The sequence below is a fragment of the Cataglyphis hispanica genome, chromosome 23, assembly GCF_021464435.1.
Source record: "Cataglyphis hispanica isolate Lineage 1 chromosome 23, ULB_Chis1_1.0, whole genome shotgun sequence".
NCBI classification, from domain to species: Eukaryota; Metazoa; Arthropoda; class Insecta; order Hymenoptera; family Formicidae; genus Cataglyphis; species Cataglyphis hispanica.
Window position 1 is genome coordinate 3,929,740 of NC_065976.1, and position 21,846 is coordinate 3,951,585.

Genomic DNA, 21,846 nt, shown 5'->3' on the forward strand with positions numbered 1-21,846 from the left:
CTATGATTTCGCCGAAATTATTAGACTTTTGTGTTACTTACACGGTGATCCTTAAGTTCGATATTGTCTTTATTGAGTTATATGAGAAAACGCCACGTTTTACGAAATAATAATTGTACAGAATATATTTTTTCTATCAAGATTATTTATCGCTCAAAATACATAAATACTAGTATTATTTTTAATTTTTACTTACAACTAGAGTAACAAAATTTCAAGGCGGAGGATGAAAGATGGACGAGCAAAAGTTCGCGAAAAAGTATAAAGTGTTTCGGAGCAAAGGATTGTTTATTAATTCCGTTTAAAAAGGCCTTTCCGTCTCGCGCGATCGATACATTTCTATCAAACTTGCATATCGATGAAACGAAAGCTTGTTGAGGCCGATGGGATGGGAGGCACTCTAATCGCCTTACCAAATAATATATCCATCTTCGATAACATTTGCGCGCGTAATAAAAAACATTGCCCGGCTCCCCTTTGTTATTTACACTCGGCAGTTACGTTTCTTTAATTGATTATACGATTCTTGATTTGTGCTATTTTCTATCCCACTTTTATTTCTCTCTTTTGCAAGGCCAGCGATCAGTAGATCTCACGAGGCAAATATGTACAATCCAATAATATCCGATCGAAGCATCGAATGCGGAGAAATAATGCAATAATGCAAGTTTGATTTGAAAACGAAGCTGATTCTTGGCCATTCTGGAAACACGGAGGAGCAAGACACGCACAACAGTCTTACATTCTGCATCAATACTTGTCGTCAAGCTTATATTACTTGTTTTGATAAATTAATAATTATATATATATTTTATATATGTGTGTTACAAGATCGCTGTAGAGATTTTTATATTAACCATTTGATATTGACGACAAATGTCAATCATAGAAAAAAAAAAATCAAAGACTGTAATGACACTCACAAGTTACATCTCTCTTTCGTTTCGAGCCTTCCGTACAATACGCATAAGTCACGATGCTCGCTACCGATGTCTACTTATATATAGTATATTTATATATCTATTGAGCATAATTTCGTTGCGAAGAAAAACGATATACACGCATTGCACATCTTCATTGATCGCACACGCTAGGTCCGTTTGTATGTCAGACTCGAGCTACTACAGTGTTACCGAAATTCTTCACATTCGTACGACTTAACGCGACAGACATTGATCGTTTGGTTCTTTTATCAAGTGCAAAGCGTTAACCGAGTGTAGCTACGCTTTGCTATCGCTTTCTCTCTTATTATCCTGTTTCTCTTCTGGCACAAAGTGCGTGCGGGAACAGTTGTTAGATTGTCAATGTTAAACAAAACGTTGACGATTTTAGATTTGAGTAGAGCGAAGCTAATTTCCCACAATTTTTACAATACATATAAAATGTATCATTTTCTCGCTTATTACGATTAGATCTAAAGCGTTAGACTTAACATTAAATGCTCTTCCTTCTTTCTTAACAAACTTTAATATCTCCGCTTTTGTAACATCTTTTTAATTTGTTAAGACAACACATGAATTGAACACATTCTGTAAATGTCTTGAAAATTGTGGTAACGCTTTCGAGCTTATCATATTTCTTCTAGCATTATTTTTTCATCTTGATGTTTGGAAAATACGATTTAAGTTTGATCTGAACAATACTTATCTTATTGCCGCGACAAACAATAATCCCTTGGCTTCCTTTCCCGACAGAGAATCGAAGTGGTTTGATAAAGGATGAATTCTATTTTAATTTCACCGTAGATATTATGTGAAAAATTAATCTTTAAATCTTTTTCGTTTTAGATATTATTTAAACAAACTTATTTTTTTTTTTTTAAGTCTGATCGCGTAAACATTATTTATTAAAAATTGTATATAACATAAATTGGATTTAATTTAAAAAATGTTACTATAATATTTATACATTTTAATATTACTTTTATTCCATAAGATTGTATATTATTTTTTTTTTCTAATATCGCGGAATTAATTTTGCACCAAAGCAGATTCTTATCGGTAGAATAGGTGTTTATCGCAAGTCACTTCGCTTTTCTATTGTCCCGCATCGTATCTTCCCCATTGTGTTTCATTCAGAGTAAAAATGCACCGCTATGTAGGAATAGAAAAATGAAATACGATGGCACAGGAAGCGCCCGACTTATCCCCCGACTTTGGCTCGATCCCGGAGTATCTCTCTTCTTACGTTGTTCTTTTTGTGTTTTTGTTTTAGCACTGGCAAGGCCATGCTTGCCATTAACAAAGGCTTACAGAGGTCAGTATTTTTTTCGTTACTACCACTACGTTTTCCAATCCTGATTTTCATTTACATTTTATGTTGTGTGGCTTTGTTCTATCTTTCTCTCTCTTTACTATCTTCTCCATCTTCGACTCGTTACGAATTTAATATATTTAAGGTGCAATTATTTTATTATTAAAGCGAAGTAACGAAGTAATCGAAATTCGAATTTTTTATAATTATTAATGATTATTGCTTAAATTTTTTTAAATCATCTTTGTTCGGTCTTGTGTGTTTTTTACGTGGAAAATTTTTCGAGATATATTCAGATTTGTTTCTTTCATGCAATCATAATTTCGTAACGGGATCCCAATATTCTTTGTATTTTCCATCACTTATGCATTTTTCACGCCTTTTTGCTTTGACTTCTGTTCGATTCAGCTGCAAACACAATGGTAGATATATTGACATCACGTTTTCTTGAGTTTCGCAACCAAGTCTCCTTGGTTCCCCTCGTTCTTTTATCTATTTATATAGTGCAATTCTTTGGTAATGATTGAACTGCAGCAGTATTTGCCGCCGCAGTATTTGCAATGACTATATAGCTATAGATTATTTAGAATTTTATTGTTTTTCTATATCATTTATAAATAACTTTGAGAGAAAACGTAATTACATATTGTCGAATTGGCATACCTTTTTAATGATAATCAGAGAATATAGATTTTACATTAACTTTTTAAAAATCTTGTAATCTAAAAATACTAATGTAATGAAAAAGAAAATTTCTTGATATTTTTATGGAAAAAATCATTCTCTTCACGAACAAGTTTCGTAAATATAAGCGCGATTTCATCTTCGAGAGTAAATATGAATTTCTGTAGATAATAATATTAAATAGAGAAATCGGATGCAGATACTTATGCAAGTGTACATATATGTACATATGCTTCATGAATAACGGGATGAATTTACACGCAAGCAACGTGATGTTACTGTCCTCATTTCCTCGTCCTTATGGTCCTGTCGTTTGTTTTTTTTTTCTTTTTTTTTTTTTTTTTTTTCCAATCCTCTACACCACACACACACACACACACACACATTCGCACAACTTACATTCACACACAGAATTTAAATCAAACATGTGCACGCGGTCGTAAAACCAACCAATGCACACAATTTTGCGTACACGTACGTAAAAAAAAAATACATGTTTACTTCGCGATAACGTGTTAACAAGCAAAACAAACGTTCATGACGAATGCATACGTAATTACTGTGGCCTCGGCATTATACTGAGTACTCACCGAGATGTGCCCTGTTTTAACGCGGCTTGTGACGTCAAGTAGGTACGTAGATACTTTTTACAACTGTAAATATCTTATAATTTTTATGAGCGCCCACGTGTGGGACGTATAAACTTTAATCCCTCTTTTCTAAAATCTCATTTATTTATTGAATAATACTGTCGCACATTGATGATGAATTAACGTTAATTTTTACTGTAGAATGTCATCCAAGGAACTGGCTTGCGTTGCAAGAAACACGTTCATTAATAATGTGATCCCGCGCATGTGAATGCATGAATGTGAAATAAATATACCTTTGTCCAATATTGCTTTTTTTTTCCACTGAATATATTATATTTTATTTATAAAAATGCATGGTTAAAAAAAAAATTTAATTATGGTTGATTAGAGAATCGATATTTGGTTAACGCGATGTACTTGTATAATTTTTGTTTCTCTATGCAAAATATGAATGAGTGACATTTCTTCGATTTTGTGTAATGTTGCTACTTAATTTTTGTGTTTCTTCTTCTATTTTTATAAGTTTAAACAAATCGTCATTAAGTTCGTCTGCATTTTTCTTAATGTTTTTTTTTTTTTTTTTTCATTTTTCCTATTTCTTATAGCACAAATTTATTATACCCGCACATAGAAATTTGCATATGATTGCTCAGTGTTCGATATAAAATAAAGTACGATAAAATGTAATTTTCGAAATAATCTGAAATAAATGTCGCTCTCTTTTTATAACATTGTCTTCTTTTGTACGTAAAATACAATAATATTAAAATTTAGTATTAAAGTAATTAAGTATATTTCCTTTAGAGAAATAAGTAAATATAAAATTGGAAAAATATTTATTTTTAATTTTTTTATATTCATACATTAATTTATTTTCAATTTTCTATAGTAAACATACAACTAAAACAAATACTTCAGTATTTTATATATAAAACGCATGTCTTTCTAGACATTCATGTATAAACGAGATTTGCACGTTATCCTATTTCTCATATGCTATCATTATCTCTCATGTAAATTATAGAAAATATGAAATCAATTGTCACGCAATCTTACATACAATTTTTCATCTTTTTATACTAGTATCATATGTAAATGTCTGCGAAAGTACTATTTATGTAAATATAAATATCGAATATAAGACGCGAAGTAAATGTTTCTGTCGATATATTCGCATCTTCACACATTTAATTTCATTGGGATTGCGATATACTGTGCGAGTAGCGTATAATGTAAATCTCTCTTATATATCTTTTGTTCAGAAAAGAAGTTACATTTCCAGCAAGTATATTTATAACTTGAACTGAACGGTGCTCAAGCGTGCCTTTTTCATGAAACGTGAACACTAATATAAAGCAAAACATTTAAAAGTATTATTATAAAAATATTTAAATCACATATTATTATATATTAAAATGTCTTTATTCGCGTTAAATTCTAATCTTAAATATTTTTCCCTGTTATAAATATAAAGGTCTCTGTAAAAAAGAAGGAAACATTTCTGATGATATAACTTATACTAATAATAAATTATTATAGCTAGGAAATGCACTTTTATATTTTCGATCCGCGAGAGACCGACCAATTCGTTTTCGATTTTGATATTATTATGAATAAATATTATTCGAAGAATAATCACGTTTTAGCATCGTTCGTTCGGCCACCTTCGTCGCCTCCGCGGCCGTTTCATTGTCAGCCGCCACCGGGCCGCGACAATGTCCGTTTAATCATCGGCCCGGCCACCGTGTTCCAGGTACAGTCCGCTGGCGGGCGACCTCCTCGCGAACTCGATGCTGCCCGGTAACACGATGAACGGCGCCGGCTGGTGCATCTTTGTGTACAACCTCGCGCCCGAGACGGAGGAGAACGTGCTCTGGCAGCTGTTTGGGCCGTTCGGCGCCGTCCAATCGGTAAAGGTCATACGGGACCTGCAGACGAACAAGTGCAAGGGCTTCGGCTTTGTGACGATGACCAATTACGAGGAGGCGGTGGTGGCCATACAGAGCCTGAACGGCTACACTCTGGGCAACCGCGTGCTCCAGGTCAGCTTCAAGACGAACAAGAGCAAGGCGGCGTAGGACGAGCAACAGGCGGCAGCGGCGGCGATGGCTGCGGCTGCGGCCGCGGCAGCTGATGCGGCAGCGGTAGCGGCGCCGTACCATCATCGTCGCCATCGGCTGCTACGTACTGCGGCGGTGGTACAGCTGCCGATGCCGATACCGGCGGGTCATCTTTACAACAAGCGGGGACCCGGCCAGATACCGGGGGGCGTTATCGGTGGCAATAACAACATCAACAGTCACATCGGCGGCGGCAGTGGCATCTTTCATGGAGGAACCAAGGCCCAACGGCAGCCGTTCCTTCAACGTCTACCGTCGCGCATACACGATCTCACTCGGGCGATCGAGATGGCCGTCTCGGGTGCGGCGAATCCGGCAACGCAGCAGCAACAGCAACGTCAGCACGCGCAAGCCAAGCAGACCTCTCTGAAGAGCAAGCCCAACAACAATCGTCAGGCCGGCAGCAAAAAGCTCCAACAGAGCGAGAAAGCGTAGTTGCGAGGAGTGTGTATGTGCGTATGAGAGAGAGAGAGAGAGAGAGAGAGAGAAAGGATGAAAGAAACAAAGCGTATACGTGTGAAAATGAATGAAGAGAAAAGGGATTATGAAGGAAGGGAGGAAAGAGAAAGGTCGCGCGAGAGATAATTAGGAAAAAGTGGGTAGAATCGTTCGACTGTCCGATACATAACCGTGGAACTGTGCGTGTAGAAAGCTCGAAGGGAAATAGAGGAAGGGTAGGAAAAAAGGTACAATATTAATGACCGTCTCGAGTCCTCTCATTATCCTTCCGTTCCTCGCTACGCTCGCTGCATCCTCCCGCGCTTCTTCTCTGTCGCGTTTCTGTGCTTGCGCTTGGTCGCGATCGAGGAAAGCGAGAGCGAAAGACATCCTCGGTGTACTTTATTGACACTCTTAAAATTGAAGGAAATTTGACAAAGAGGATGAGAGAGATCGAAGCCGCGCTTTTGCCTGCTCGTGTTTTTCTCTACGATCATCCATATAGACGCCGCGAGAATAGGAAATTTTATTCCTAGTCACTTTGAGACATAAAGTCCTCTAATTATTTGACTCGCGAGGATATTCGGGAGGATAAGATGAGAAAACAGTAAAAAAAGGAGGGACGGAAGGGTGCGAGACGAGGCACGTGTTAAGTCTTACGTGGCTCTCGCACAGTGACCGGTCGCGGGTCCTGTATATACATATTTGTCGATTTATATGTATATGTACGCGAGGGCGCTTGTGTGGACCACGTGGTGTCCGCGTGCGTAAAAAGGGGGGGACAAGATACAAAAAAAAAAAAAAGGATAGCTCGAGGAAAGAGGAAATGCAGAGAGCGAGATGCGAAAGGAAGAGAGAGAAAGAGAGAGAGAGAAATGACTTTCCTTATATTATGACATTTGACGATGCGTCGAATGCCACCGCTGGGCACTTTGGCCAATTTTTTTTTCTTTTTTTTTTCTTTTTTTTACTTAACGTACATCCATGACCGGATTAGTCACGACGATATCGGGCTGTGAGACTGAACTACTCGTCACAAACACACAAGCATACACACACACACACACACATACACGTATACGTACACTTAGAAGAACGATCAATAAAATGCGCGGTATTAAATGGCGGGCTGTCGTAAACGAACATATTTCGGACTTCTCGAGACGCGCTTACGTGAGATAAGACTCGTCGCGGGGAACACGTGGATCACGTGACAGCACCTCGCGCTTCCTGGTCGCGAACGAAATATGAAAGAAAGTGAATGGATGAGAGAGAGCGAAAGAGAGAGAGAGAGAGAGAGAGAAAGATAGAGGGGGAGTATAAAAGAATGAAACCTCAGAGAAACACTCACACACAGTGCTTAGTAGTAGGTGGTTATACATACTCGTTTTATGTATAAGTTTTAGAGAGTATTAGCGTCGTGTGGATGAGAACTAAAGAGAGAGAGAGAGAGAGAGAGACAGATGAGGAATATAGAGAAAGTACTAACGAAGGAAAGGAAAAGAGATTAGAATCGATTTATTTCTGAAATCCGTAAGAGCGAGAAACGGGTCTGATTGTTATCGAGGCTCGCAAAGATATCAATTAATTGACTGCTGAATTAATCGCGTGAAAAAGATCGAGGATTTGAGGGTGTAAAACGCGGGCAGGTGGGTGTACCGACGACGATAGCATGCGGAATCGAAAGAACAGTAGAAAGAGATGATATATATATATAAGATATTGGGGCAGGGCTCGCACTCACAGAGTTCGAAGGAACACGATTTGTATGTATAACTTTAAGGTAAGCCTAGTTTAATTAAAAGAGATGTTACCCCCGCCCCCGTTTGTGACGAGAACATTGAGAGACGTATTTATTTCTAGGCCGGGGCTGTATGTAATGTGCTCCCCGAGGATGACAAGGAGTGATCGATAGAATATGCGAAAAGCACGGTTCCGAGAAGAGATCGCGAAGCGATACCGCGTGCTAATAACTATGTAAAACACTTGTGCTAGTCAGTATTCAGGTAGTGTCCATCGCCGCTCATACGTGCCGATGATACGCGCGAAACGTGTCGCTTTCCTTTTCTTCTATTTTTTTTTTTCTTTTCTTTTTATAAAACGTACTTATTAGGTAGTAAAAAGGCTCTTTCGCAGAATCGAATTCTCTAACCCTCGACAAATCTCCGCAAAGGTGCACCGTCCTAGAGGATGTTTTTTACGACGTTTCGCAGCTTCACGGCTATCGATCCTTTTACAATCTCTGAGAGATTCTTGTGCGCGAACGCGATGGATCTTTCAAGAACGGGTTTCTCGTCTTTTTGATAGAAATTAAGAGCAATTGAAAATTAAAGAAAAAAAATACTTCTTTAATCTTCGCGTATATTTATAACTTTTACATTTATGATATGTCAGATACAAATATTGAAGCGCATAATCGCAGCATCACGTTTGATTTTAGTCGTCGATCAGTATTGCACGTTTCGATGGAAAATGTAGACATTATGCAATTGATCATCAATGCAAATGGTAATGTTCTTTAAAATAGAAGAAAAAAAAAACATATACACTTATACATATATATATATATATATATATATATATATATATATATATATATACATACACTTACGACATTCGTCATTTCGTTTCTATCCTGTAAAGTAGTGTGAGAATCAATATTATCGAAGAAACAATTATATATTTGCGCGTGGATTTAATTTTCTTCGGACTCTTGAAATCTAAAGGGGAAAGATATTCTGCAGATATTCTTCGAGGATGGTGCACACGAGTATGTGATACACGGATTAACGACAGAATCGGTCAACATATGATCTGAGGTCAGATTAAAAAAACTACGCATCTAGTCTATATGCAAACTGACGCGTCGTTGGTGCGCGATATTACGTGCTCTCTTCGCGCAAAAGAGGATAAATGCTTAGCAGCGAACGATGGGGAAATTGGAGGCGAACGCGATGACGAGTGCGGTTAAGTGAAACGACACAAGAGCGGGTTACTCACGTTTGTTTAGCGCAGCGTAATCATTGATCCAGTCTATTTTCATCGTGAATAGATTTATTATGAACGGATGATCTAGACAGAATTGTATCTTAAAGCGATTCTATCTACTCTTATTAAAGTACTTTAATTCTCATTCTGTGCGCATCTCAAGGACATTCTCTACAACTGTGAATAGCTGAAATCCGTTTTCCCAAAATGACTCTCTTTGATCCAATGATATGTTTCCACGCACAATCACGTGGATAATCACTGACCGTAAAGAGATTATTTTTCCAAAGCGATTTCCTATACCCGCTTTTCCCGCAAGCGATTTTTCACAGTTGTTAGATAGTTCTTGACCGCGATCGTGATTTTCACGAAATGACTTTTAAGCGATTGACGGATCTCTGAATGCGCGAAACAGCAAGCGTGAGAATATCGCGGATCGCATGTACTTAATTGCAAGCGAGGCGACACTCGATTAAGGGCTAGATTTAGTCAAAGAAACCAAAACGGGGCGCGTTAATACATGTATATTGTTCTCTATTTATGTGTACCTTTTTGTGTCTAGTCCGGGAGTCGGGGAAGATGCGAGGGAGGGTGCGGAGGATGCTGTTTACCCCTCTACCCCCTTCTCAGAAAAAGTCTCTCTCGCGGCTCCCACACGCGAGCATTGTGGTTTTTTTTTTCTAAGATATTGCTTTATTTATTCACAGCCGTCGTCGATTCGCGCGCGAATCCTTGCTCGATGAAGGACGCCGGGTCTCGGCGAGAGGCGGCAGGATCTCGAACATTAGTGCAAATTGAAGCGTCGACAAGCATTTAAACGTCGTCGCATACACGCAAACTTAGTAACTCGCTGATCAGAGGATGTTCGAAACGACGATTGGTCTCCTCCTCATCACTTCTGATTATTACAACGCTATTATATGGATGTGTTGCAAATATATTGCGGTAATGTTTGTACGAATAGTACGAAGTAGTTTTTCGATTTAATTTGCGTTATTTAAAAGAAGCGAACAGTGAGTTTTATAAGCGATTTGAGATACACTTTGTGTGTTTGTCGCGCATATAAGTCGCCACTAGAATTAAATGACGAATGCTGACGAACATGCGTTAATGCCATTTAAAAATGTGCATATGGCCGGTAGCTATATAATACGAGCATGGATACGTGAGAGATGAATCGTATCCTTCACACATCCTCTCGCAGCATCCTCTCGATATCAGCGAGGCGTCCATTTTTCCGGACGTTTTTCTCATATTGTGTACGATTATACACATATATATACATACATATATATATATATATATATATATATATATATATATATGCCATTATAACAATTATTCTTCTCCTTCTCTCATTATTACCGTATTATGATTAGACTTATTATTCTGGTTACTATATTATTATCGCTATCGTCATCGTCTCTCATTATTATTATTATTATTATTATTATTATTATTATTATTATTATTATTATTAATTATTATTATTACTAATGATCGTGTATATCTTCTGTGTCTCTTGTCTAGTAACTACGTGTAACCTCTAACGCCTCATTACTTAATTAATTCTTGTAGAGAAGAGGCTATAAAGATATTATACTTTACAGTCACTCTTCACTTGCTCACTTTAACATCGCTCTACTGTCGCCACTTTCTACCACCCGCTCTATAACTATTACATTGCTACTACTTGCTGTTACCACCATACTACTATACTTACCAACTATTTATTTATTTATTTAATTAAAATTATTAAATAACATAACTATTATGTTTTATTTAAGGATTAAACTGATTTGTGTTTGGTTCAAACAAGTCGTTTGTTTTATTTCTATTAAAAATGTTTCAGTTGCCATACACATTCACCGGATCCCCCCCATCTCCCGTTATATCACCGATTTATCCCTCCACCCCACTCTCATCGACATTCCACGATCTCTTCTTTCCGGCATTCCACGAGTTACAGACTGATTTAATTAGCGATGTAATCGACGAGCCGCTCGATCTCGATGCACGCGTCACGCTTATGGATCCTGGTTCGTAGCGTCTTTATTATTATAGCAATTACTATTTAGTAGAATCTCGCGAACACCGCCATGATGCGACCAGATCATTTGCGAGCCGCGAATTGTTTATTATAATTATTAGAAACAATCGCGTCAGGCATCTTTTTCAGAACGAAAGAAAAATTTATATTTTAGAAACTTTGGCGGCGTTCACACGATAATGCGTACAATGCTGGCGTCAGACTATGCGTGTATTGTGAATAGTATAAAGAAATTGGTTGAGTTAGATGAATCTTCCATTTATACTATTTATGAATTATAAACAAATCGCGAATACGCGCATAATTGGACGCTAGCATTAGAGATTATTATATGTATATAAATTTCAAATTTTAATCTAGTCATTAATATCCTATTTAATATTTCTGGAGTATGTATGTTCTCCAAAAAGACCCGCGACCGAAATAATTGCACTGTAGAAGAATGACTCGATGACATATAAAGTGGAAAAAAATCAGATCGAGTTCAGTGTCACGATACTGTAAAAATAAATATAGTTTCGTTACATATTCATAGTACGCGATATCGATCCTTCGCGAGGGGACGTAGTTCTTCGATAAATTAATTCTATAAATCGATTCAATATGCTTGACGAAAGGGCAATGTTCGGATACGATCATCGAAGTTATGAAACGCATTATATGGTTCACGGATCCTCGTTGGAGAACGATTCACATCGGATAAAAAGAATTCGAACTTGTGGCAAATCCAGTAAGATGTCAAGCAGTAAGTTACTTGCGTATCTTTCGCGATCACATAATTCAGAGAGGATAAACAAGCGACTTATCCGTTTTAAGTATCGACGAGTACTTTTGTGATTAAAATCTGAAAGGCGTCTTTCTCGATCTTGATCGATCGTCTAAGAGAGAGGCGCTCGAGATACATATAAGGCATAAGATATAAAGAGGGAGATCGGATGCGAGGACCAAGGCGATTGAGAAGGAAGCGAAAATACGTTTGACGGGAAAAAAGGGCGGCGATCGAAAAAGTGGTGCGAGCCCTACCCCGTTTTTTTAGGGGAGACGCAGACTCGCTCGCAACGATTCGGATGAGATTTTACTATCGTTGGCGTGAAGGACGTGAGAGGAGATAGAGGCGAGAGTTCGAGAGAGAAAGTGCGAGAGAAAGAGAGGGAGAGAAAGAGAGAATGAGCACGCTAATCTACTTAAATATAATATATTACATACGATTATTACGTTAGATATACATTATGTGTATTGTATTTATGTCTCAATAATCGTTGTTAGTTATATCGCTATGATGATGATGATGATAATGAGTATGATAATTACCGATGACTTCGGAGAAGGGGAAGTAAAAAAAAAACACACACACGCGGAATCAGACACGCATACACACAGTACGTATACTACCACACACACGCAACGCGCGCGAGCCTCATCTGTGCGATTGTTGAGGGAGGAATCGTGAGGGAGATTTTTTTCAATTGAAAATTAATTTTAAGATTTTAATTTGCATGATTATCAAATTTTTAATTTATATAACAAGTTTCTGTCTGTGTTAAAAACTTCTTTTTTAAAGATTTTTTCTTGTCCCAAAATTAGTAAAAAGATTTGATAATGATATACATGCTCTGCATATTTCTTAATGCAGTTTGATCGAATCTCTCATGCATCTCGTCGATCGCACAGACACGCTCGTAGGACGCGAGGACTTTCCCGACCACAGGATCAAGGATATCCTGCAACATCTCGAAAGAGACGAGAGCCTCGAAGTAGATCGGTACATTCGCGGTTTCTAACTGATTTCTGCGATGGACGAACGATATTACATTTATTAAACGATTTACATTTAACCATTAGTCGCATTATCGATATTATTGTACTACTAACTAGCGCTCGTACCCTCTTATACTCGTAAAAAAAAGAAGAAGAAGAAGAAGAAGAGAGAAAGAAAGAGGAGAAGGAAGGGAAGGAAGAAAGGGCAGAGATTGCGAGAGAAACGGAAAAACGCGTGTTGGAAAATTAGTCTGTCGGATGCGCGATGATGGAAATTGGCAGGATAGGCGGAAGATTAATATCGCAAGATTAATGGCGATTATTATTAGGACGTTCTCGCGGCATCGTATCCGAATAAAATGCGCACGCCGAAGTGTAAAGCCGCGTTGCAAAGTCCCGAGTCTCATCTCATAGATTTCGTCCTGGATTCGCACGATTTTGTCGCCATGCGACTTTAACGTATCCCGATTGAACTGAACTTGGGCGTGACTTCTTCGGGGTATTCGTGAAGTACGGTTTCGCGGGAACTTCCTATTGTGCTCGATTCGTCAGCGAAGAAGTGGCCGGATTTGCTGTCGTCGACGGGGGAATCCCCGAGGGATGCGCGCGATTCTAGGAGCGGATCCTCGGGATCACTTCGACGACGGATCCTTTGGGAGTAGCGCGGATTTGTTCGCGGAGAGAACGGCAGTGAGGGATGAGAGGTGGCTTGGCCGGATGGAAGGCAAACCGACCGGAAGACGACGGTGGTGCGGTGACGAAGGAAACGGATAGTATCGAGAGCCCCGAAAATCGTGTGATTCGAGTTTACGTGCTCGTGAGATTTAAGGGGCCCGTTTCTCGGGAGTTCCATTAATTTCGTTGAGAATCTTCATATTCTTTGATACAAGAAATACGAAATTTTTAATGACATAAATTTCTTCTTACCCTCGTACTTAGATCGTCCTGGAAATATTAGCAATGCGCGGATGTTGGATTTCATGAAAGAGGATTCTGCTTAATTTTCTCTCTTCGCTTGAATATAATTATTAATAATTATTAAAAATTAAATAATAATTATTTGAATTATCTGCCGCATTAATCACTCGCCGCATTAATCTTTTCATAATTTTCTTCATATCTCATTGCTGATATTTCACGATACATAAATTTTGGGAGATTAATCGAAATGAAGCGGGCGCGATGTTTATTCGCCTCACATTGTGCAATATAAAGTATTTCGTCGAGGTGTGGCTCCGGGGAAAAATTCAAAAGTGGTGCTGTAGTCAAAAACATTAGCTTTTCTCGCGAACTGGCGCCTCGTCGAAAAGACAGCCCGAATGATTTAAACCTAATGGAAACCAATCGTATGTAATTAAGCGCAATCGCGGCAGTCATTGACGAAATTAGTCGCCCGAAGCTGAGAATGAAATTTTTCGAATGACAACGAAACCGACTTTTTTTTTTTTTTTTTCACCACATTAATCGGTCATAGAGATGGGATTCCAGTAATGGGATCGTTTTGCGAATGGTTTTGCTGAAAATTCAAGGCCGTCGTAATTTTCAACCCGAGAAGGCGCGCGTGTGCGATGGAAAATTCGTCCGAGGATTTTCAGCGAAACTGTTTCCAATATGTCAAACAAAGTAGCGTCGCTGTATGCTAAAATACGCACAATACGTCGTCATTATGTGGACGGCGACTTGTTTGTTAGTTGTAAATCACGAAATTGTCCATAAATCATTGTCATTAATATCGCATCGTCATCCATCATAATCGTGGCATTCATCATTTCAGACTTCCGCTTAAAGATTCATTCGTCGATTCGATTTTCACCCATTGATCATCTCATCGCGCCATTATGTATTCTCATCGAAATGCCACGATATGTTTCATCAAATCATTCACACATCATCACAAACACATACACGCATACACACATTCGTAATCATTATTCCATTTCATACATTAAATGCGGCATAATAAATTTATTACAAGACTCACAGTCATTGATTCATTCACCCATCGTCATGATTCATCATTAATCGTCCTCCCTCGTATTACGAAAAAGAAAAAAAAAAAAGAAAAAAAGAAAAAAAAAACAGATGTAACGTATATAAGGGAAAGAGAGAGTAAGATATCATTCGAGTAATTGTACCATCATTATATCGTCATTAATGATCGAATAAACATCGCTCGCCCTAAAGGGGACAGTTTTCTTCCGATCCAGGCACCCTCTTATCGTTCGAGAGATAATTCTCATTTAATCAAAGAATGAGAATTATATATAATCCACGAACTTTAATCATCATCTTTGTGGATCCCGCGAGCGCCTTTTGCATTTTTTTTTAACACCCCTCAATTCCGATTTAATTTCTATTCTCGTAAAAGTTTCGATAATTGCACATTCATGTTACAAGTTATAATGTGCGACAACCTGATCTTCTATTAATTATTTTGAAATGAAATAGCAATTTATTTTATGACGCGATTGATAAATTTAATTATTTATTTAATTAAATTTTTATAATGATTTTTTGCGTAAAGCATGCAAGCGGCACTTGCGGCATCGGCAATACGATATTGCGAAAGGGGTAGGTAATTGAAAATTGGATAATGCGAAATGGAGTAGGGACGGTGCGTGACTTTTGTACGAACTCGGGCGTGCGCGCACGCACGCACGCACTTCTGACATGCGTATATGCGGAAACGTGCGCGTGTGACGCGGCGAAACGTGAGATGGGAACGGCGTCATGATGGAAAAACAGCAAAAGCAACTCTAGCTCATCGTAGGCCTAACTAAGAAAAAAATGAAAAGTATTTATGTACTGTCTAAACTAACTAATTTAAAAAAAATGCGGACGAAGAAATGGAAGAAAGAGAGAGAGAGAGAGAGAGAGATAGAAAAAACAGATATTATGCAAATAAAAGAGTGCAAGTGAGAGCGAGAGAGAGAGAGAGAGAGAAAGAGAGAGAGAGAGAGAGAGGGAGAGAGCGAATGCGAGCGAGCGAAAGAATGAGCGAGAATGAGATAGAAAATATTTAAAGTACTCGAGAAATTATTCCGAGGCGAGCCACAACGATCCACAAAACTGATAACTACTCTGTAACAAAAAAAGGGAAAAATAGAGACAGATTAGAGCGGAAGGAAGGAAACACATCAGTCTAGAGAATGAAACAGAGAGCATAAGGATAAAAAGAGTTGAGAGAGAAAGAGAGAGAGAGAGAGAGAGAGAGAGAGAGAGAGAGAGAGGGAGAAAGAGAGAAAAGAGAAGTAATCTATAATCTTCTGTACATGTTTTGATATATTATTCTAATTATTAATTATCTCATAACTTATAATAACTAATTAATTAATTAAATTAATTGAATATCTATGAAACTATATTTAAACGACAAAAAAACGTGGTAGCTAGTCTGTCAATGGGTGTATAAATATTTAATTACGATAACTCTATAGTGATACTAAAAACAGAACAAAAATCAATTGCGCGAGGATGAGAGAGCGCGGGAGAGAATCTAGAGAAACGATTGACGGCTATTAAGAGAAGCGCAAGCGAAAGAAGGCATCAAAGAGGCGAGAATGACACAATATATATGACACGCTGACATACCCACACATACACAGACAGACACACGCGTACAAATAAACAGTATAAAAATATAAATGTAATTATTAAACTTTAACGGGAAAAAAAAAAGCACACAAATTTACAAGACGGAAAGTCAAGCGCGCGGATATTAACACGAATAATTTCGAGGTAAACGAAAATAAATGATTCTCTAATGAGTGTCCCGAAGATTTTCGTTGTACGTTTAATGGGACAAGTTTCACAGTGCATCACGGGGTTAGAAGAGGAGAAAAGGGGGGGGGGGAAGGGGGGAGGGAGTTCTTCCGATTTATAATCTTCTATTTAAAAAAGTCGGGTCCTCCTCCGTGACGAAAAACATTTCCTCACAGTTTTCACACGTCCCTGCGGTCTAATTAAATCGTTTTTACGCAACAGCCATAATTTGCCGCCGCTGTGTGTGTATGCTTTTGTCGTAAACACTCCCTATTTTGACAAAATTATTGTAATTTCGCAAATTACGCTGCTAATATTCAATATATTTCGCAGGATCGCAATCGTTCTGTCGCTAATGACGAAAGACAAGCCCGCATGTGCGTGTGACAACGATCAGCTGACATATATCGTTATTATGTCACTCTTTAATCGCGCGATCATCTCGATCAGTAATCGATGCGATCGCATCGTCTTCTTTCCGAATCACGATGACGTCGAGATTCGCTCGCTCATCGATAAGACTGTTACCGAATCTCGTATCATAACGACCGATTTTCGTAATTCACGTTTCTAGTTAAGCGCTCGTGCGACAAGAGATGGTTACTCATACTCACAATCAATGTGTTTACTTACGCGTAGCGACTCATATTCGTCGACTATGGAATTCGAAGGAAGCTTTATTGGAGGGAGGAAAAAGAAAACTGTAAAATGAAAGTTTCGCTTCGCTTTCCTGCCGATCTCGGCCGACTCGCTGGAATAAATGGCGGGAGAACTGCTTTGACAGATGTCAGAGAAAAGTCTCTTTTGAAGGAAACTTTCTTTTTCGAACGAAACGAGATTTATCGCGTTGCTGCAAGGATAATTAAAATTATGCTCGATCACTCTGTCTTCTAGGCAGGCTGATTTAAATTAAGGGATTAGCTTGTCCTGGTTTACTTCGATTCACATAGTCGTGGGAGTGGACGAGGTTACTCGAAGCAGAATGCTTATTATTGGCGTGAACGCGAGAATTGAAAGCCAATTAAAGATAATCTTCCTTCACGAACGTTCTCATGAGCACTTCGAGGAAGCCCGGCAGCGATCCTTTGTTCCCAATCGAAGCGTACGATTTAACGTTGAACACGGACTGTTCTCTAGTCCGTTCAATCACGCTACGCGTGATAATCGATAAATTATAAAGCGAAGAGTTTACACGTTTACCGTTAAATATTACGCTGAAAACATACGGATTTCTATTACTTCGAGATGTATGCGTAGAATAATTGTCCTCAAGATACTCGCTTGGATTCCCGACGCGCTAGGCATGGGTGAAAATAGTATTCGTATATCATTTGCGCGGATTAGAATTTTTCATCGAGACATTTTTTTTTTTTTTTAATGAACGCATATATTGCTCATCTCGCATTCTCTACTAAGATCTTATTCTACCGGCGAGAATCGATAACGGATCCTATTTTCATTCAAATAGCTCATGTGTATCGCGAATTATAGAATAATAATTAAAAGAAAAATGGTTCCAAAGGAACGTTGTAATTCGTATAATCGCGTTAAAAAGAGAAAGATCGAATTGCGAGGTTGCGATTATTTCGGCGTTTTCACCGAAAATCAATCGCTTCACTATCGCGAGAAAAAATATATAGAGAGTACTTCGAAAGTTATAGGACTCATTAGAAAGGATGGGATTGATGTATCTAATTTTTCGACGGGATATTTGCGAGGTGCTTGTATAAGTAAGATCAGAGGCCAATATCGATCTATCGAAACATTCCATCCGAATCCTGAGGATTTTTGCGCGCGACATAAAAGACTTCCTTCTCTCGTCTACGATCTCGGATTCCATTTTTTTATTTATTTATTTTAGTTATTTATTCCGCAAACGATTTTCCAAACAGATTAATTATCGTAATTGTAATTTGAAACGATTTTATTTTTCTATTTTTTTTTTTTTTTTTAATGACTACTCACATATTTCTCACATTGTTTCTATCAGAATAATATTGCTATTATTTGAATTAATTTTATTCGTATAACGCTCGAGAGAAATAGACGAGACGTTCACACACACATTATTGCACATTCCATAACGCGTGCAATTAATCCTCTGCGTAAAAAAAAAAAACCGCGCGAAAATATCGTATATATATACACATGTACATATATATACGCGCTTTTGATTATCGATTTCGAATTATATACCGTACTACCGCCAAAGATATCCTCTTTATAACAAAGAACGCATATATTTCGACACGGGTTCGAATGAAAGTTAGACGAATATCACCAGTGTTAAGATAAAAACATTTCTTCTTTTCGAGTAAAAATGGCATTGTCCGGAAGAAGAGTAGAATCGAGGAAGTCCTCCTTGATCAAACGTAACAAAGTTATATCTGTCACCTTTAATATTAATTTTAAATAAATATCGAAAAGCTAATTTAATTCTAAATTCAAATATATAATTTATAATCAATTTATTTAATCTTTATTTAATTTATCTATTAATTTATATTGAATATATTATATTAAATAATTAACTATTTATATTATATTAAATAATGAAAATAAATTATGTATATAATAAATATATATAATATATTTATTTGATTTTAAATTTTATTAAATTAAGTAGCGTCTTTTTTTATTTAATCCACAACGATTATTAATTTGCATAAAACACTAGCAAGTGTTTTATGCAATCAGTGCATATCAGTTTAATTTTATGCAGATGCCAGGCGGAATTCCAAAATATTGAAAGCCTATAACTGAAATGAAAGTTGACTTTTCAACGAGCGAGTTACGTTTCAAGGAGAACGTCCAGATAAACAAGCCGACAGTTACCAGTGTAAACAGATAGTCGACACGATCGATATTTTCCGATGTATACATTGACGAGCCGTCGTTGTAGTCGTCGTCGTTTTCGTCACAACGACCTCGTGTTACTATTACGATTACCAGCGACTTTACCATTACGATATTATATAACATTGTATGTATAAGTGTTCATAGAAATTATTGTCAGGCAGGCTAACGCAGTGCAATACTACCGTTTTGGATATTTCCAATCGCGACATAGACGAACAGAGGCGAACCATGTTATAAGAAAAAAAAAAAAAAAGAAATGAGTAAGGAAGCAAAGAGGAGCATACAAATGAATCGTGAGCGAGATTATGGTTAGCATGAATCAGGGGGAGAGTCAGAGAGAGAGAAAGAAAAAGACACTTTTCTTTTTCGCTAAATTATAGAAAAAAGAAATTGATCGAGACGCACAGAGTAAAATTTTGTTTACTTTCGATCGCACGATCTTGCGAGCGAAAGCGAGATAGCGATAAGACTGTTTCTCGCCGAAGAATTCAAGATTGTTCGTAAATTACATCTATACGACGGTAATCGTAACTGTAAATAGACAAATGACCTGTTTATGCAACTTTGGACGAAATATATACGATTCCTTGAATAATTTAGACTTTTGTGCAATCTGCTCATTTTCGTTTTCGTTAGTAAGTATCGAGTTATTAATAAAGTATCAAAGATCGTCGGCTTTAATCACGCACAGCACTTTTAATCATTTTCACGTGAAGATTTGTTTCGTTATTTTGTTGCAACCGACAGTTCGATGTCGATCAATCGATGGATACATAATCGAGAAGAGAATGGAAGGAATTAAACACGCACACTGTAAAATAATAGGTTCCGTTTAATATTCTTTCTATTAAATTCTATAATATCTTACTCTTTTCTGTAATTGCAAATTATCAATCAATGAAGGAAAATGAGTGCCAACACACGAAAATTATAGACATGATATGGAAAAATGTTCATGGGAAAATATTATTCGAATCATAGCACAATTCATTATTCTTCCATAATTGAATCAATGTCTTTTAGTCGTTAAAAAAATCAATTAATTTAAGGTGTGTAAAATGATATCCGTTAAAATTCCACAGAAAATTTATTTTTCTTAATATCCATTATTTCTCTTAATATCTATAAAAAAAAAAAATGAATTTTTTATGTTAATTTTTCTTTGAAATTTAATATTCAATACTCTTCTCTTAAAAACATCGACATTTTCATCGATCAGTCGTAACGGAAGACGAAGAAACGTGGAAAGTTAATCACGCACACGAACGAATTATAAACGGATGGTCATGAAGGAAATTCCAATGTCAATTTTGTTTTTCTAAATTTATCCATTCTTTGATCATCTGATCAATTTGCACATACGATTATCCACGATGTTAATCCTTGACTCGTGACGAAGAGAGCAACGCACAATATGTTTAAGTTTTTCCAATAATTTTGGTGAATCATCAATTAAATAATTGATTAACAATATTTTATAATATTTTAACAGAAATTAGAAAATGTATAAAGCAACCCTCTCTTCGGAAATAATTATGAAAATACCTTGAAGATTTTTAATGTTGATTGCAATGCTTACAAAAATAAAAAAAAATCCGCGTTATCAGTTGAGGATTAATGTGAGACAAGAATACGGATGGATTAATCACGCACATATGCAAAATACGTACGATGAACATCTCGATAGATTCGCTTATCGATCTTAAACATCCGCTTAATTAGTCGCTTTACGTGACTAATTAATCGCTCCAGAACGTGCGCTGGAAAGTTTCTTGCGTCTCAGTCTGTTTATTGGCGCGACATATGTGAGATATCACAATGTAATGAATAATGTGATAAGAGATATATACAAGGTATTCCGAAAGACGAATGACACGCTAATAACAAGACTATTTTTTTTTTTAATTTAACACTGATTTTCATCGATTTTCGTCGAGTTTTCTTGAATTACAATAATTTCTTTGAATGTTAATGATTTAAAAATTTATATATAATTTTTTATCTTTTTCAGTACATATAAATATATATATATATATATGTATATATATATATATATATATATATATATATATATATATGTGTGTGTGTGTGTGTGTGTGTGTGTGTGCGTGTATTTTAAAAATTTATAGAGTTTTATTAAGATATATCTTTTAAATTTCATCGTTAAATAATATTGAGTAAAAATACTAAATATAAACATAATTGCAAAAAATTAAAGAAGAATTTTGGGACATCCTTTATATATCTCGATGGTATATATAATGATAATTAAAAATAATTTGAAATCAATTTTGCTGAAAGGCTCTCGCTGTACTGGGAGAAATAGACTGTTGCGAAAAAC

At 37.0% G+C, this 21,846-nt stretch overlaps 1 protein-coding gene across 15 annotated transcripts in view; it reads left to right on the forward strand.

The window, feature by feature from the left end:
- Positions 1 to 19,847, forward strand: part of LOC126857852 (ELAV-like protein 3) — a 60,474-nt gene extending 40,627 nt beyond the window's left edge. For 6 of the 15 annotated variants that reach the window (XM_050607678.1, XM_050607681.1, XM_050607680.1 and 3 more), the window contains 2 exons: positions 2,215 to 2,256; positions 5,284 to 5,608. In XM_050607678.1, the coding sequence (XP_050463635.1) occupies positions 2,215 to 2,256; positions 5,284 to 5,608 (367 nt within the window). Of the gene's footprint in view, positions 1 to 574; positions 1,470 to 2,214; positions 2,257 to 5,283; positions 7,872 to 9,783 lie in introns of those variants that run through there. The other 9 variants (XM_050607684.1, XM_050607685.1, XM_050607686.1 and 6 more) reach the window with 5 other exon arrangements.
- Positions 19,848 to 21,846: the final 1,999 nt, after the last annotated feature.